Source organism: Pithys albifrons, chromosome 16 (assembly GCF_047495875.1).
Source record: "Pithys albifrons albifrons isolate INPA30051 chromosome 16, PitAlb_v1, whole genome shotgun sequence".
NCBI lineage: Eukaryota > Metazoa > Chordata > Aves > Passeriformes > Thamnophilidae > Pithys > Pithys albifrons.
This window is the reverse complement of record NC_092473.1, coordinates 12156194-12169845: the sequence shown is the minus strand read 5'-3', so window position 1 is coordinate 12169845 and position 13652 is coordinate 12156194. Positions and strand designations below refer to the sequence as shown.

The window sequence follows — 13652 nt, the reverse complement described above, 5'->3', positions numbered from 1 at the left end:
ATCCTTCTCTGAATCAAGTTTGTTTCCCCTCAAATTATGCAGGAAAAACAGAAGGTCATTCTGCTTTTGTTTGAGATTCTTTACATTTCAAATTTCCCCTTAAAAAAGAAAAACTCTTGCACTGGGATCTTTTCTCACAGAAATTCAGGAGGTTTATGTTACAGGGCAGATTTTCTTGGTATTTTACCCACAGCAGTCTGGGAGGCTTCTAAACCCATCCCTGGACCCCAGAACTTCAGCAGAACATTTCCTGTGAAGTTACCCTGAAACACACACTCCTTTTGGGAGCTGTGAAGCCAAACCTCTTTGTTCTCTAAAGTTAAGCTTGGTGAAATTGGGTGGATTTAAGACTACCCTTTCTGCAGTTTTCAAAGAAATGGAGAAGGTCGTCTGGCACTGTCTGGACCATGGGATTGGAATTTGGGCCAGCTAATCTGGTGGAATTCTCTACAATAAACATGTTCTTTCTGGTGTGTGTAGGCTACAGGCTCTTTGGGACAGGATTGTCTCATGGAATGGGATGCTCACAGGTCAGAGTAAGACCCAACACTTATAATTCCTTTCCAATACCATGAAAACCCTGATGTCCTTGGTGAATTTTTTTTGAGAGGGGAGGGACAGGATGCAGGTTATTTAACATCCAAAATTACATCCTATACCTAATTTTCTGGTTTTTTTTGTCTCGAAGGCTCAGCTGTCTCAGGTGCTGGAAGAAGTGGGAAACCACAAGCAAAGAGCAGACATGGTAAGTGTTCAATTTTTGCTTGCTTTTTTTTATCTCCTAATTTATTTACAGAATGGTAACATATGCAAACTTCAGTTCACTTAAGCAGTGGATCAGTTCCAAATATACAGAAATGAATAACCAATAACTATTGTCAAAGTTGGTGTTGCCAGTCTTGGCACTCCCTGTCTCTGTACTCACCTGGAAAAAGTGTTGGATGAAATCTAGTGGTTTGTCTTCCATTTTTGGCAATTTCCTTTCTCTTCAGCAGTTCTATATCAGAATTAAGCATTTAATTTCATACTGAATTAACTTCTTTCTTTGGGAGCCTTTGATTCAGTCTCAAGTGTGCAAAGGACAAAGTGATGAGATGAGACAGAATAATCACAAACTATTTTTTCATAATACCTGTTAATTTTCTGCTGGGTTTGCCTGTTTTATTGGCACTCCCCTCAAGGACCAGAAAGAATAGAGGCTGCAAAACCAGACAGTAGAGAAGTTAATGTGCAGTTTCATGACTATTGTATGCAAATCTTCATACTCAGGAATAACTGAGGTGTCAGCATTAAGCTGTTTTATGAACCAATGTTTTTGCTAATAAGTGAATTGTGAGATTCCTTCAACTTTTTCTAGTCACGAGAAAAACCTGAGCAGTGTCCAAGATGTAGAGACTCATTCTGTAGATGTGATTAATTTTATTACTAATGAAAAAACAGGCCTGCATCAGTGGCAAGAAAGTAGGTGCTAAACAGACATCTGTTCTAAAATCCAAACCATGAACTGTGGTGCCAACATGGGCCATTTAGACTCGTGCTGAACTCTGGTAGGGCACTGGAGGGCAGGACTGCCATGCCCCTGCTGTGCTATTAATGGGCTGCCATACGTCTGTTAGTATATTTTTCTTTTTTTTTTTTTTTTAATTTATGCCTCTTGCTGTTTCAACATCAGATTTTTCATGAGAGTGTTAATTAATGCCAGTTCTGTGGTGGTCTCACATTGTGGGCAAACATTTTTGTATGTCCAGATGCAGGTCACAACTGATACTTCCAAAGAACACTGAATTAATCCTATTTACCATCTGATCTCATTACCTTCTGCCTTGTTACAGTTTCAAATTCTATACAATCAATTGTGCTCACTGGATGTATCAGAGGAAAAACTGGCTGTTATGTTTTAAATATTCTGATGTTTTTGGTTTGTGGGGGTTTTTTAAACATTTCAGAGTTTTTCTTTTGGCCTCATTAAGCCTGGATTTTGAGTTGTTTGTTTGCCTTCAAAAATGTGTTGTGTTAAACAGGCTAGCAGAGAGCTGGAGAAACTGAACTTCAGTGTTAAAGCATTAATTGGTGTTGTGCAACACCCATCAGCAGAGGGTAAAGCAGCAGTCAGTGTTCTGTGCCTATTCCCAAGGGCTTCTCAGTGGAAAACTGCAGGTCTTGTGATCTTCCAGTAAAGTTTACATCAACCTCCCATGAACAGGCTGTTTTCTGGGGTGCTTTAGGGGATGAATTGCAGGTTGTGAGGTGTGGCCTTTATTCAGCAGTTTGGATTTTCTTCAGTAAATACAGGAAAATTGCTTCATATAGAGGAAAATAGATTCGGGTTTTTAGGTTTTTTCCCCTCTCTTTTTCCCTTTGAAGGTAAAACCTGACAGTATAGCTCCTTCTTTTCACTGGTAGTGGGTGGTTCTCCTGCATCCCCAGTTAAAATGTTCCTGCTAGGGAAAGTTGTGGCACTCTGTATCTTCTGGAGTGTTAATGGAGGCAGAGGTCTGTCCACTTTGGATGGGGCTGTTCCAGAACTGCCTGCCCAGGGGCTCCAGCAGATACATCATAAACCATTCTCTTCTCTGCCATCCAACAAAATGTTCTATATGTGGGTTTTCTTTACCCCCCTCTCCAGATCAGTATATCACCTGGATGGCCTTATTTTCAGACTCCTTTAAATGTGAGACTTCAGCAAAATAATTTGCCTGGTTTGGATTCCTGGCATCTCACCCCCCTTTTGATCCCTGTCCCCTGGGAGCCTCCAGGCTCAGTTTGATGTTGAGCCTCCGAGGCTGCAGGAGGGCTCGTCCTGCTCTGGGTGCTGACAGATGTGGGGATTGCTTTTCATCAGCTCTTCTGCAAACAGGCCCATGGCTCTAAGTGAGATGGAATAAACACCTATCAGGTGCTATCACACATTCTGATGGGTCTTTGGGCTGCTTCTGGGATGTCCCTCTGTGCAGGTGACATCTCTGCTGCCACCCTGAAGAGATCTGGCAGCTTTGCCACCCTCCCCAGGTGCTGAGAACGAAGGGATGTGCTGTGAGACTGCTGAACTGGCTGACTGCATCTCACTGAGGAGTTTGATGTCTTTTTTGTGTGCAGTGAGGGCATCTGAGATGCCCTCGTAAGCAATTCACTCTTTATGTAGAAATATTTAAAAATAAAATACTTGTGGGATGAATGTCATAGGATTGTGGCCTCAATAAAACAGTATCTGCACACTCTGTGTCCTTGGAGGGGAGGGCCCTGGTTCAGTCCCAGGCACAGCAATAGGACAAGGGGGCACAGGCTCAAGCTCTGCCAGGGCAAATTTAAATTGGAGTTCAGAAAAAAATTCTTTACAGAGAGAGTAATCAGGCATTGGAATGGGCTGCCCAGAGAGGGAGTGGATTCCCCATCCCTGGAGGTTTTTCAACTGAGATTGGCCGTGGCACTGAGTGCCATGATCTGGTAAAGGGACTGGAGTTGGACCAAGGGTTGGACTTGATGATCTCGGAGGTCTTTTCCAACCCGGTTGATTCTGTGATTCAGGGAATTGTGTCCATGGGCACAGTCTGAAACAAAGGGTGCTGTATGCTGTAGAGGTCACCGTGCCAGGCAGGGCACAAGGTCCTGCTCAGGGGAAATGGGATGGACTCACTGCACTGACTGCCATGGATTATCCAGAGTGGGATTTCACTGCTTGTCAACCAAGAGTGAGTGTGGTACTGGAGAAACAAAAGCCAAAGGAATTTATACATCTTCAGTTAATTGCAGTTGACAAGACAAAGGCAGTTTGACTTTCCAGTATTAATTAGCAAACCCATACTAATTAGCTTGTATAAGCACAATTCATGCTTCTTTCCCTAAATGCAATTAATATTGCAACTGAAAACGTCTCTGGGCTGTGCCGCTGTATCATTAACACACTTTGCCCTAATTAGACACGGCCAGTAGTGGCTGGAGAAATCAGTTTGTGATTACAACCATAAAAAAATCCTCTAATATTTTATATCCTTCAGGGAACTTGAACCTAGAATTTATTTTTTGATTTAGGAAAAATTACCCTTATCGTTGTGCTGTGTAATTAACAATGAAACTTTGGTTTTCCTCTCCCTCTAACCCTCCACTTATTTATTTTTCTTAATTCACAGTTTAAGTGTGTTCCTTCTGTAAGGCAGCAGTGCCTGCCCAGCCTTCTGAGACATGATGCATAACAGAGTCACCACTCTGATAGGGCTGAGGTCACTGGGATGTCCTACAGATCTGTGGGCTTTGTCTTCTATTTGCTGAATGTTGTTTATTGTGATGGGGTTTTTTTTGGTGCCTAAGCACACTTCTTTCCTGCAATGTATCTGTATGTATGAGCACTTTCCTTACAATTTTATCAGCACTGGAAGTTTTCTTTACTGGGACTAGTGTTCCAGTGTCTGTATCTCCAGGATGTGCCAGGGGATTGCTCAGAGAGTTCACACAGGTGGCTCCCTGTTCTGTGATCCCAGGATCTTATTTCTTATGGTATCTTAGTTTAGTGCTCTAGTGGTCTAAAGCTCAGAGCAAGCTTCACTCACACCAAAATATTATTTGTGGAAAATGCTTTCTTGTTTGTTATATTGTTTTTCTTTCCTTCCCTGAGGGAGGGAAGCAGAAGGATGTGTTCATTTTTCTAATTTCCATTTGCCTTTTTCATATCCCTTTATAGACAGGAGGAGATTGTTTAGCTCAAGGTTGCCATCCAAGCAACAGCTGTGATCTCTGATCTTACTCTTTCTTCCAGTCTGGTTCTGTAGCACAGGGCATTCATGTCAAGATTTCTTTTTCTCCATCATTAATCCCTAAGGGAAGTCAGCTTGGTATTAAAAAAAGAGTCACCTGTATTTTCATTGCCCTGAGGTACTCTGGGTATCTTTTGGCTTTCATCTTCAAAAGACAGCTTGGCCCGTGTGGGCTCTGAAATCTATAGACTGCTCATTGGAACAAATTGTATTTCACCCTCCAGCAGATTAAAAAGGATAGATATAAGAATCAGAAGAATTGCTTAGCAGGGTGGGAGGTAAAGGAGATTTGAAGTCCAAGAATGCAGCCATCACCAAATGAGTGGCATAAATTGAGTGTCCTTACAGAAGGAATAAAGACACCTTATAATAAATATAATGAATACCTTCTGCCTTGAGGAAGAGTGTTGGTTAACCCTCTGCAGAGAACAGGAGACCTTTATTTAAGAGCACCAGGTCAGCAGTAGTTAAAAACCAAATCATGTGTTCAGTCTGATGAAATCATAATGTTTAGGATTAACTTAAATGTCAGTGATTGCCTACACTGATGGTTATCAGGAGAAGAAATGGAGACAAAAAAGGAGAGTGCATGAAGGAAATAAATTCAGAGAACACTGTTTATGATGTAGTTGGGACCTAACTGTTGACAGGAAGGCAACATGGAAAAATTATTACCATAATTCTAATTTGCAGGTAATAGCAATGATAATAGGAAAAAAGTAAACTTCAATATAGAAAGACCTGCCTTGGATAACTGGCCAATGGAACTAATTTAGTTCTTGTTTAAGAGTTATTAAACATAAAGGAAGAAATACAGCAGACCAGGCATAAGAACAAAAGTGGTGTTCATTAGTGGAAATGTAAATTCTCTGTATTATCTATAATAGGAAGGCAATTAAATGTGGGATTAGAGAGCTGAACCATGGTAATTATAAATAAAAATGAAGCTTGGCTGGAACGTGTATAGAACCAACAGGTTGGGAGGGGAAGGAGTCAACTGACTGGTGCAGGAAGTCTCCATCTATCAAAAGTATATTTCATAATTTCTGAATTGATTTAGCAGATGACAGCAAATCTCCTTCCCATGTGACAGATTTTACCCTAACACCTTATGTGAGGATGGCAAACCCAAGACAGATGAGCAGTGTGGCACTCAGCTGAGCAGCAGTTTTAGTGAGGCAATCTTAGGGAAATATGCAGTTCTCAAATCAGATTGAAAACCCTGAATCTAGTTATAAAGAGACAGCAAAAGAAGTTAATCCAGAATGAAATTATATAGTAACAGAAGACTGGAAGAAGACTTTGAGATCATAAAGTCCAGTCCTTCAGTAACTGAGGCAATTGCAGCATATATCTCAGTTCATAAATTTATCAAGCTTGTCTTGAAACTGCTTTGGTTGTTTGTACCATTACTGTCATTGAAAGACTGTTCTGATAGCTGAAATCTTCCCAGTTCCAACTGAAAATGTATGTGCAGTTAATGTCCATTTTTTCCCTCGTGCTAATGCTCCCCTTAAACTCCAGTGACTGTTCTTCCTCACTATTTATGCTGTGACATACTTACAGAGAACAATTGTTCTCTCCCAGCCTTTCATTTGTCTAGGTTAAACAAATCAAGTTCTTGCAGTGTTCTCTTGAAACAGGCTCTTCAGTCTCCTCATGAATCCTGCAGCTTTCTTTAAATCTCTTCCCATTTTTCTGTGTATCTTCTGAAGATGAGTATCCAGAGTGGTCATGTCATTCCAGATGATGTTCTAGCAGTAGCTTGTACAAAAGTATCTTCTGCAGGAAGGTGCAGGCAGGTACCTCTTCCATTTATGATGGAAGAGCTGAGCTGTGTCCAGGATATTCCTCGTTTCCACTGCCACATGGCACTGGTGTTCATCCTGGGATCAATTTGTCTACCCCACTCTTCATCCTCCACTGTAGTTTCTGACTGAGGAAGACCCAGGTTGTAGGAGAGGTTCCAGCTGTTGTGGCACTTGCACTCTGACATTTCAGTTCTCTGCTGTTCCTTCAGTTTTCATTGTAACTTCCCCTTTTTGATCAGTTTATGCTCCTCTGTGATAAACCCTCCCTGCTTTGTGCTATAGTTGTTTGTGCATTTATATTTTTTGATCCAAAATCTTCAGTGAATTATGTTTGTTTTGAATATGTCTGAGACATCTTCCCTATCAGGTAGTTTTACTTCAGCAGAACCTTTAGTTGCACGTTGTGCTGTATATACTTCACAGTGTTTGTATTATTCTTCACTTTGAGTGATCCTGCTAATTCAAAACAGGTTTTACTGGAAGAGGAGACTGAGTGTGTAGGAGTCATTGATGCCTTATTTTAAATTTTCTCATGATGTTTTAACTTTAAATTTTCTCCTGATGTGAAGCTTTGGTTCTGAAGATGGAGTGAACCCTAAGCAGTGGGGAGTGCTCAGTTATTTTACCCTTTCCTAGAGAGCTCTCTCCATACCTGTTGTAAACAAGTACATTAAAAGTGGTCCCTGCTATTCCTCACTGTAGGAACTCAGTGAGCTCTGAGGAACAGGCAGGATCATTTTCCAACCCCCCCTCTTAGCAGAGGGAGCAATGAATGGCCTCAGTTGGTGTTGCACCTGCTGCACATTCCCTCTTGGAAAATTCATGTTCAACACACAAAACTGTGGCACCATCAGCAGCATCTGTTGCACGTGACTGTGGGCAAAGCAGAGGGTGTGGAGGAAGCTTTGGGATCCTTGTGGGTGAGTGCTGACAAACTGCCTGTAGACTGGAGAAGTGATCAGCACATTACACTTCTGCATCTTAGTGTCCCAATGCTATTTTAATTAGAAGAAGAGACTTGGTGAGTCAATTCTTGTGGTTTATCTCTGTTTTAAAAGTCGAGCTGGGCACATGGGATCAAATAGTACCTTCCCTTCAAATTAAAAAGAAATAAACTGTCTGTTTAAAAGTCCCATTACACAAATGAACTGCTGTTGGATCCATTAACCTGAAAGTTTTATGGAACTCTGCAGCACCGATTGGTTTCAGCAGGACTGTTTTCATCTGCTCTTTGGAAGTGGTAAGAGCTGATATGGGGTTAGGACTGTCAGAAGGAACAAACGTGGCTGCCTGAAGTGGAGAGCTGCCTTAGTGCTGCTCCTCCCTGTGGGACAGGGACTGCTGGATTGTGGGAGAATGGTCTGGCTCAGACCTGAGCAGCAATTCCAGCTCAGATGGGATGCATTGGCATGGACCATCATTTGGAGGGGCCTCCATTCTACAGGTGTACCCCTAAAACCTGAGCTGTACTGACAGACACAAATGTAACAGGAACAAGGACTGGGGAGGGAGAAGAGGGTAGGGTTTTTTCCTCTTCAGTTGTTAATCAGAGGAGAAAGGTGGATCATTTTCCTGTTTAGAGGATGTTTGTTTTGCTGCAGTTGGAGTGATTCTGTCGGTGTCACTGTTGTCACTGTCAAATCAGTTACACTGAGTTACTTGGTTGAATGAGAACAGGATAGGGATATTATCAGAGGCTTTATTATAGTAGGCACAGCCTTGAGACACAAAAAGCATATTTAATAGTCATGCAAGTATTGTGTTTTCCAGGCTTCATTCATTTTCACAGAGCCTGTAGGAAGTTTATGGGCTACCTCAAACTCACGTGGTTCCAGTCAGTTGAGCTAAAATTTCCTGTAGAATGCAGGGGCTCTGTGCTATGTTCAGCACTTTGAGCAAACCAGGTGAGAGGTCCAAGATACCTCTTGGGTTCCATCATTTCTGCTCCTTTATTCTGCCTTGCCTAAAAGGCAGCTCAGAGAAGCTGTGGAAGGAGCGTGTCCTTCCAGTGCATGTCCAGAGAAGGAAAGGAAGACTTGAGGCTGTTGTACAGTCACGTTAGGGTGGGACAAAGTAGTAATTAATTTCCAACTTCCTTGTGGCAAGTCCAATTCTGCAGGCACAGTTTGTCCTGAACATGACAAGGGATGTGAAGCTCTCTGGCTATGGGATCTGAGGGGCATTGAGGGCACATTCAGGGGATGCGCCTGCAGATCAAAGGTTGATGGATACTTTTCTTCTTGCCTGGGGCTGGCTTTGTACAAAAAGAGGTAAAGGCTTAAAAAAGTTTCAAGACTTAGTCCCAATACTGACAGCCTAATCAGATTGCTACATTGTTTGCTTTCAATCTTTTTGTGTCTCAGTGCCTTTAGAAGAGCTCATTCCCAGTGTTTCTTGCCTTTGGCTGATGGATGCTGGGGGTAGGAGTAGCCGTGGCAGACTGGGGTCTGTCAGGGCAGCAGAGTCCTCCAGCAGGAGCTGTGAAACCCAATTTATCCACAGAGACAAGAAGATCATAGAGCAGAATTTTTCCTATGACCTCTTGGTAAATAATGAATGGCAGAGCCCTGCCTCTTTGGAATCACTTAATTGAGGCTGACAACTCTTTGTTGTACTACAGGATCCAGCTTGTCAGGAGAATTTTAACTTATTTATGAATATTTCATTAACCTCTAAAGACTGGCTGTATAAAATCGAGCTCCTGCCAGGCCCTGTCCTGTTGATGTTGTGTTCAGTGCTAATGTCAGCCCTGCACATCTATTACACCTTCCCTCTGAGCTGGACCTCTGAGTTTGTTATTGGTGGCAGCAAGAACATGTTCACCAAAGGTTAAAATGCCAAGTTTCTGCTTTGGCACCAGAACTGAACATATGGTATTTGAGAGGGATTTGCTGTTTGCTTTTTGCTCTGTGACTGCTGCTGGCAACTGAAGGCCAGCACAGGCATCATCCCGAGAGGCTGAAATGGGCGGACCAGTCTTGGCAGGGCCCTGTAACCTTTTGGGCTTGGCACCCGGATAATTTTCTCACTTTTTGTACATTAAAATCCCACTGCTTGTCACAGGTGGACCTCAGGATGTGTCATTTGGGTAGAGATCATTAAACCTGCTCTCTTTAGCCTGTTCCTCAGACAGGGTTTGGGGAACAAGCCTCCTTCAAGGCTCTGCCACTTCCCTGAGGGCATCTGGGAGGCTTATCAGGAATGCTGCCGCTTTCCCATAGCTGGATCCCTTGCCCCATCCTCATATTTCCCATCTCTGGGAGTTCAGAAAGTGTCTTGAGCAGCAAGCTCTGCTGGCCCCTGCTCACCCTCTCTCCCTGCCACAACGTGCCAGCAAACAGTGCTCCCAGGTGCTGTGAACTGCAAAATTGGGCTGGAGCTGCAGCGGGTGCGAGAGAGCTGTTCCTAAAAGCATGTCCGAGTACAGGCTGTGTGTTGTTCCATGTGAGTCAGAGAAAGAAGATTAAGTTCAATTTTCAAGTCTAGCACTCAGTGAAGGCTCCTTTGCTCTCTTGCAGTATTAAGCAGGATTGATTCCACTGTATTCATGTTAGAAAGCAAAGGAACAAAAATGAATGTTGGATTCCTCTTTCTCCTTTGATCTTCCGAGGTGCTTGGTAACTGCATAGATTCTTCTCTGACTGGTTATTATGTGATGCTTTTCCAACAAGAAAACTGAAGGGGGGAGTGAGAGGTGGGATTACAAGCTCCCATTTGATGAGAATTGTTGTCTGAATGCTCCGGAAACTCCTCGAGGCTATATTTTCAGGAAACAAACTGGATTCAGACTTTGTATGGGGGAGGTATGACATCTTTGCAGATTTATTTGTTGCTTTGCTTGTGAATTACAGCTGCTACAAGACTTGATTCTAGCAAAATTGCCTACTCCTGCATGAAAGAAATTGTCTGTGCAATGCTCTTCCTGAGAGCAAACAACTCCATTGCGCCTGTGCCGCGGCCACACTGGTCAGGGATGCGACAAGTTCAGTGTGGCACCTTGACAGGTTCCCTAAAGACAGTCTTATTCTGTGTTTTGCTGTTCTAACCAGGAGTAATGGGTAGGAGGTGTCAGCCAGTTAAGGCTAATTACTCCAGAGTTTCCTTCTCTCCATGGACACCAGCTGTTTTTCTCTCCCTGGCTGGGAGGAGCTTTCGGTAGTAATTAAAGGAAACAGTCATCTACACGCTGGTGAAAGTGGTGGAGCGAGGCTGATAACAGCAGAGAGCTCTGAGCTGAATGAACATGGAAATTAGGTGATCCTTCTTCAGAATGAGCTGTTAGAGCAAAGAGAGGGGGTTTGGATGTGGAGCTGTCAAGGTGTTTTGCCATCATGCAGTGGCAGTGAGGTCTCAGCAGTGCCTGTGAGCGTGGGCATGACGGGCTGAGAGGAAGAGACTCCTTGTCTGCTCCTTCCTCGGAATGAGGGTTGAAATATGTAATTATACTTGAATAAACTCACAGGTTTAAATTAACATCTCCGGTTCCCTTGCTTGGTTTGCCTCTTGCACAAGATATTTGCTCTTCTTTCCTGTGAACTTTCCAGGTTTGTTAAAATCTTGAGCTCTGGGGCGTCTTTCATCCCACTAAAATGTCCAGTAGTGCTTATTTCCAAATCACATCCTGCACCCATCCCAGACTACCAAAAAGGACTAAATACAGCATATAGTGGGGGACAAGGATGAAGCCAACAAAATTGTCAAAACCATCCTAAGCTGTTATACACGTTACTGGTGTTGCACTGTTGACATGGGGTCTGTGCTGGGGCCCAGGGCAATTGCCTTCAGATGTGTGCTGTAACATCAGCAGAACATCTGTCCTTAAACAGAAGAAGTGGCTCCTTCAGAGCAGCTGTATGGTTTTGTATATTCACCATATACTCCTCAACTGTGAAAAAGAATCATAAATGGTTTGTGTTGGAAGGGACTTTAAAGGTCATCTTGTTCCACCTCCACCACAGTCCCTTGATTGGGTTGCAGGGGCAGGATGCAGAGATCACAGAATCACAGAGTATTCTGTGTTGGAAGGGACCCACAAGGACCATCAAGTCCAACTCTTGAGGGAATTGCCCATACAGTAATTAAATCCACAACCTTGGTGTTATTAGCACCAGGTTGTGACCAACTGAGCTGATTTCACAGAATAGATGAACCAGTGGAGGTGGATGAGTGGGGAGGATCAGCATCTGGTGCTGTTGGGATGTGAGAACATAGTAGAGAGGAGCAGGAGGCTGAGTATGGGAGTGAAGGTGTGCTGTAGGTGCTTGGGGAACAGCTTGTTGGAGGGGCTGTGCAGGAGGAGGCTGAGGCTTTGGAGGGTGAGATGTGATGAGGATTCCTTCCTTACGTGCTTGCAGTTGGGCAGGCAGCTCAGGCTCGTGCTTGATGCCGCTCATACCAGAGCGTGGTGAATTTGGGACCCCTGTGGCAATGCCTTATTTTGCAGAACAAACTGTTTCCTGTAATAGCCCTGTACCACTGTGATTACACATGAAAACCTCAGGATAACTGGTTTAATTAGGATGTCTGTGCATTCTTCCTCTTGTTCCTTTGCAGAAGGGCTGAGTTTGGCTCACTGAGCTTGTCTGGAGTTTCACCAAGTTGCGCTGGTGGCACACAATGTGGAGGGGAGGTGTTGGAAGGAAAGCTGTGGGCTGCCTGCAGATTGGGAATCAGAGGGGAGAGGTGAATGCTCGTTAGGGCTCCCTCGGGATAGATGAATTAGTTAATGACTATGCTGTGCTTTGAAAATGCAAATGCTATGTCAGAGCTAAGTCTGATTATAATAATCAATCTTCCTTTGGAGAGGGTGCTGGAGATGGGGAGGGGGGAGAGGGATGAAACTGGCACTGAATTTTTAGATCAGAGATCTGCATTTCTCCGCTGTCGTTAAGGAACCCCGATGTCGCCTGAGAGGTCAGCAGGACTGGGGAAAGGCAAAAGGTGGGTTTGGGAGGAATCACCCATGCAGGGCTCCTTGACAGGCTGAAGTTAATTTTGTGATGTTGTCCTTTATGATTGTCCAGCCTGGTAAGGGAGGGGTTGTCGTCTGCTCCTGTGTGTGAGCTACCCCTGCTAATGGGAAAGACAGAAACTGCCTCATAAGCAGGATCCTCCAGGGATGGCAGAGAGAGGAGGGTGGCTGCTGCAGACGGCCAGCACTGACAGCTCCTTCTCCCTTGGCACTTCATTCGTTTATAGCAAGCGTTCCTAGTAATTACACCTCTTAATTTAGGAGAGCGAGTGGGAGAAAGGAATATAAATTTGTGTATTAACTTTAGAGATTGGAAATAGGGCAAGCGAACCTTCTCTCTGGGAGATTATATTTGGAAATGAAATAGAATGACATTTGGTATAAACTTGAAAAATTGCTCTCTTTTTACTGCAACAGGAGGAGAAAAGCCACAATCCAGGCTGTATTGGAGAGAAGCAGAAGTCAGCATATGTCCATTTCCCAGTGTGCGTGTCTCTACAATAATATATATGTATGAGTACATTTCTAGGGAAGTGTTTGCTGAAAGGTTGCTCCTAGCCCTGTCTTCTCAGTGATAAAAGCACAGCAAGTTTGTTACAGATGGTGGAACCCGTAGAGACTGGTGACTCTGATCCAGCCAGACGACTTCTTTCAAGAGGAAAAAAAAATGTATTTTTTTGCTTTAGCCAAGTGGGAAATAGGTAGTTCTAAACCACTTTTTATTGAATATCTGATTTTCTTTGGCTTTATTACTTTTGTTTCACCATTGCATTAAGGATTAATTTTCCCAAGAAAATGTACCAACAAATCCTGGGCCGCTTAGCCAGTTTCTAAATGGCAAGTAATACTTTGCTTTGCAAGTGTTGTCCTGCTTTTTGAAGAAGAGTAAAGTTCACTGAGGAGTCTGCTGAGGCTTAGTTCTCCCCATGTGTGTGCGCTTCTGCAGATGTTTTGGGGGAACAGACCTTGGGAATGCTGGTGGGATGGGAAATGGAAGAGGTGGTGCAGCTTTTGCTGACCAGAATGATCTTTCAAAGTGCTCAGCAGGGTGTCCTACTACCATGTGGTGTTGCTGGAAAGCCAAAATTAAATTCCCTGGTATTCATATATATTGGATTTCTT

At 43.5% G+C, this 13652-nt stretch overlaps 1 protein-coding gene across 4 annotated transcripts in view; it reads left to right on the top strand.

Moving 5' to 3' along the window:
• MAD1L1 (mitotic arrest deficient 1 like 1) overlaps positions 1–13652 on the top strand; it is a 356012-nt gene that overhangs the window by 165416 nt on the left and 176944 nt on the right. For all 4 annotated transcript variants that reach the window (XM_071570868.1, XM_071570869.1, XM_071570870.1 and 1 more), the window contains one exon: positions 689–745. In XM_071570868.1, the coding sequence (XP_071426969.1) occupies positions 689–745 (57 nt within the window). The remainder of the gene's footprint in view (positions 1–688; positions 746–13652) is intronic.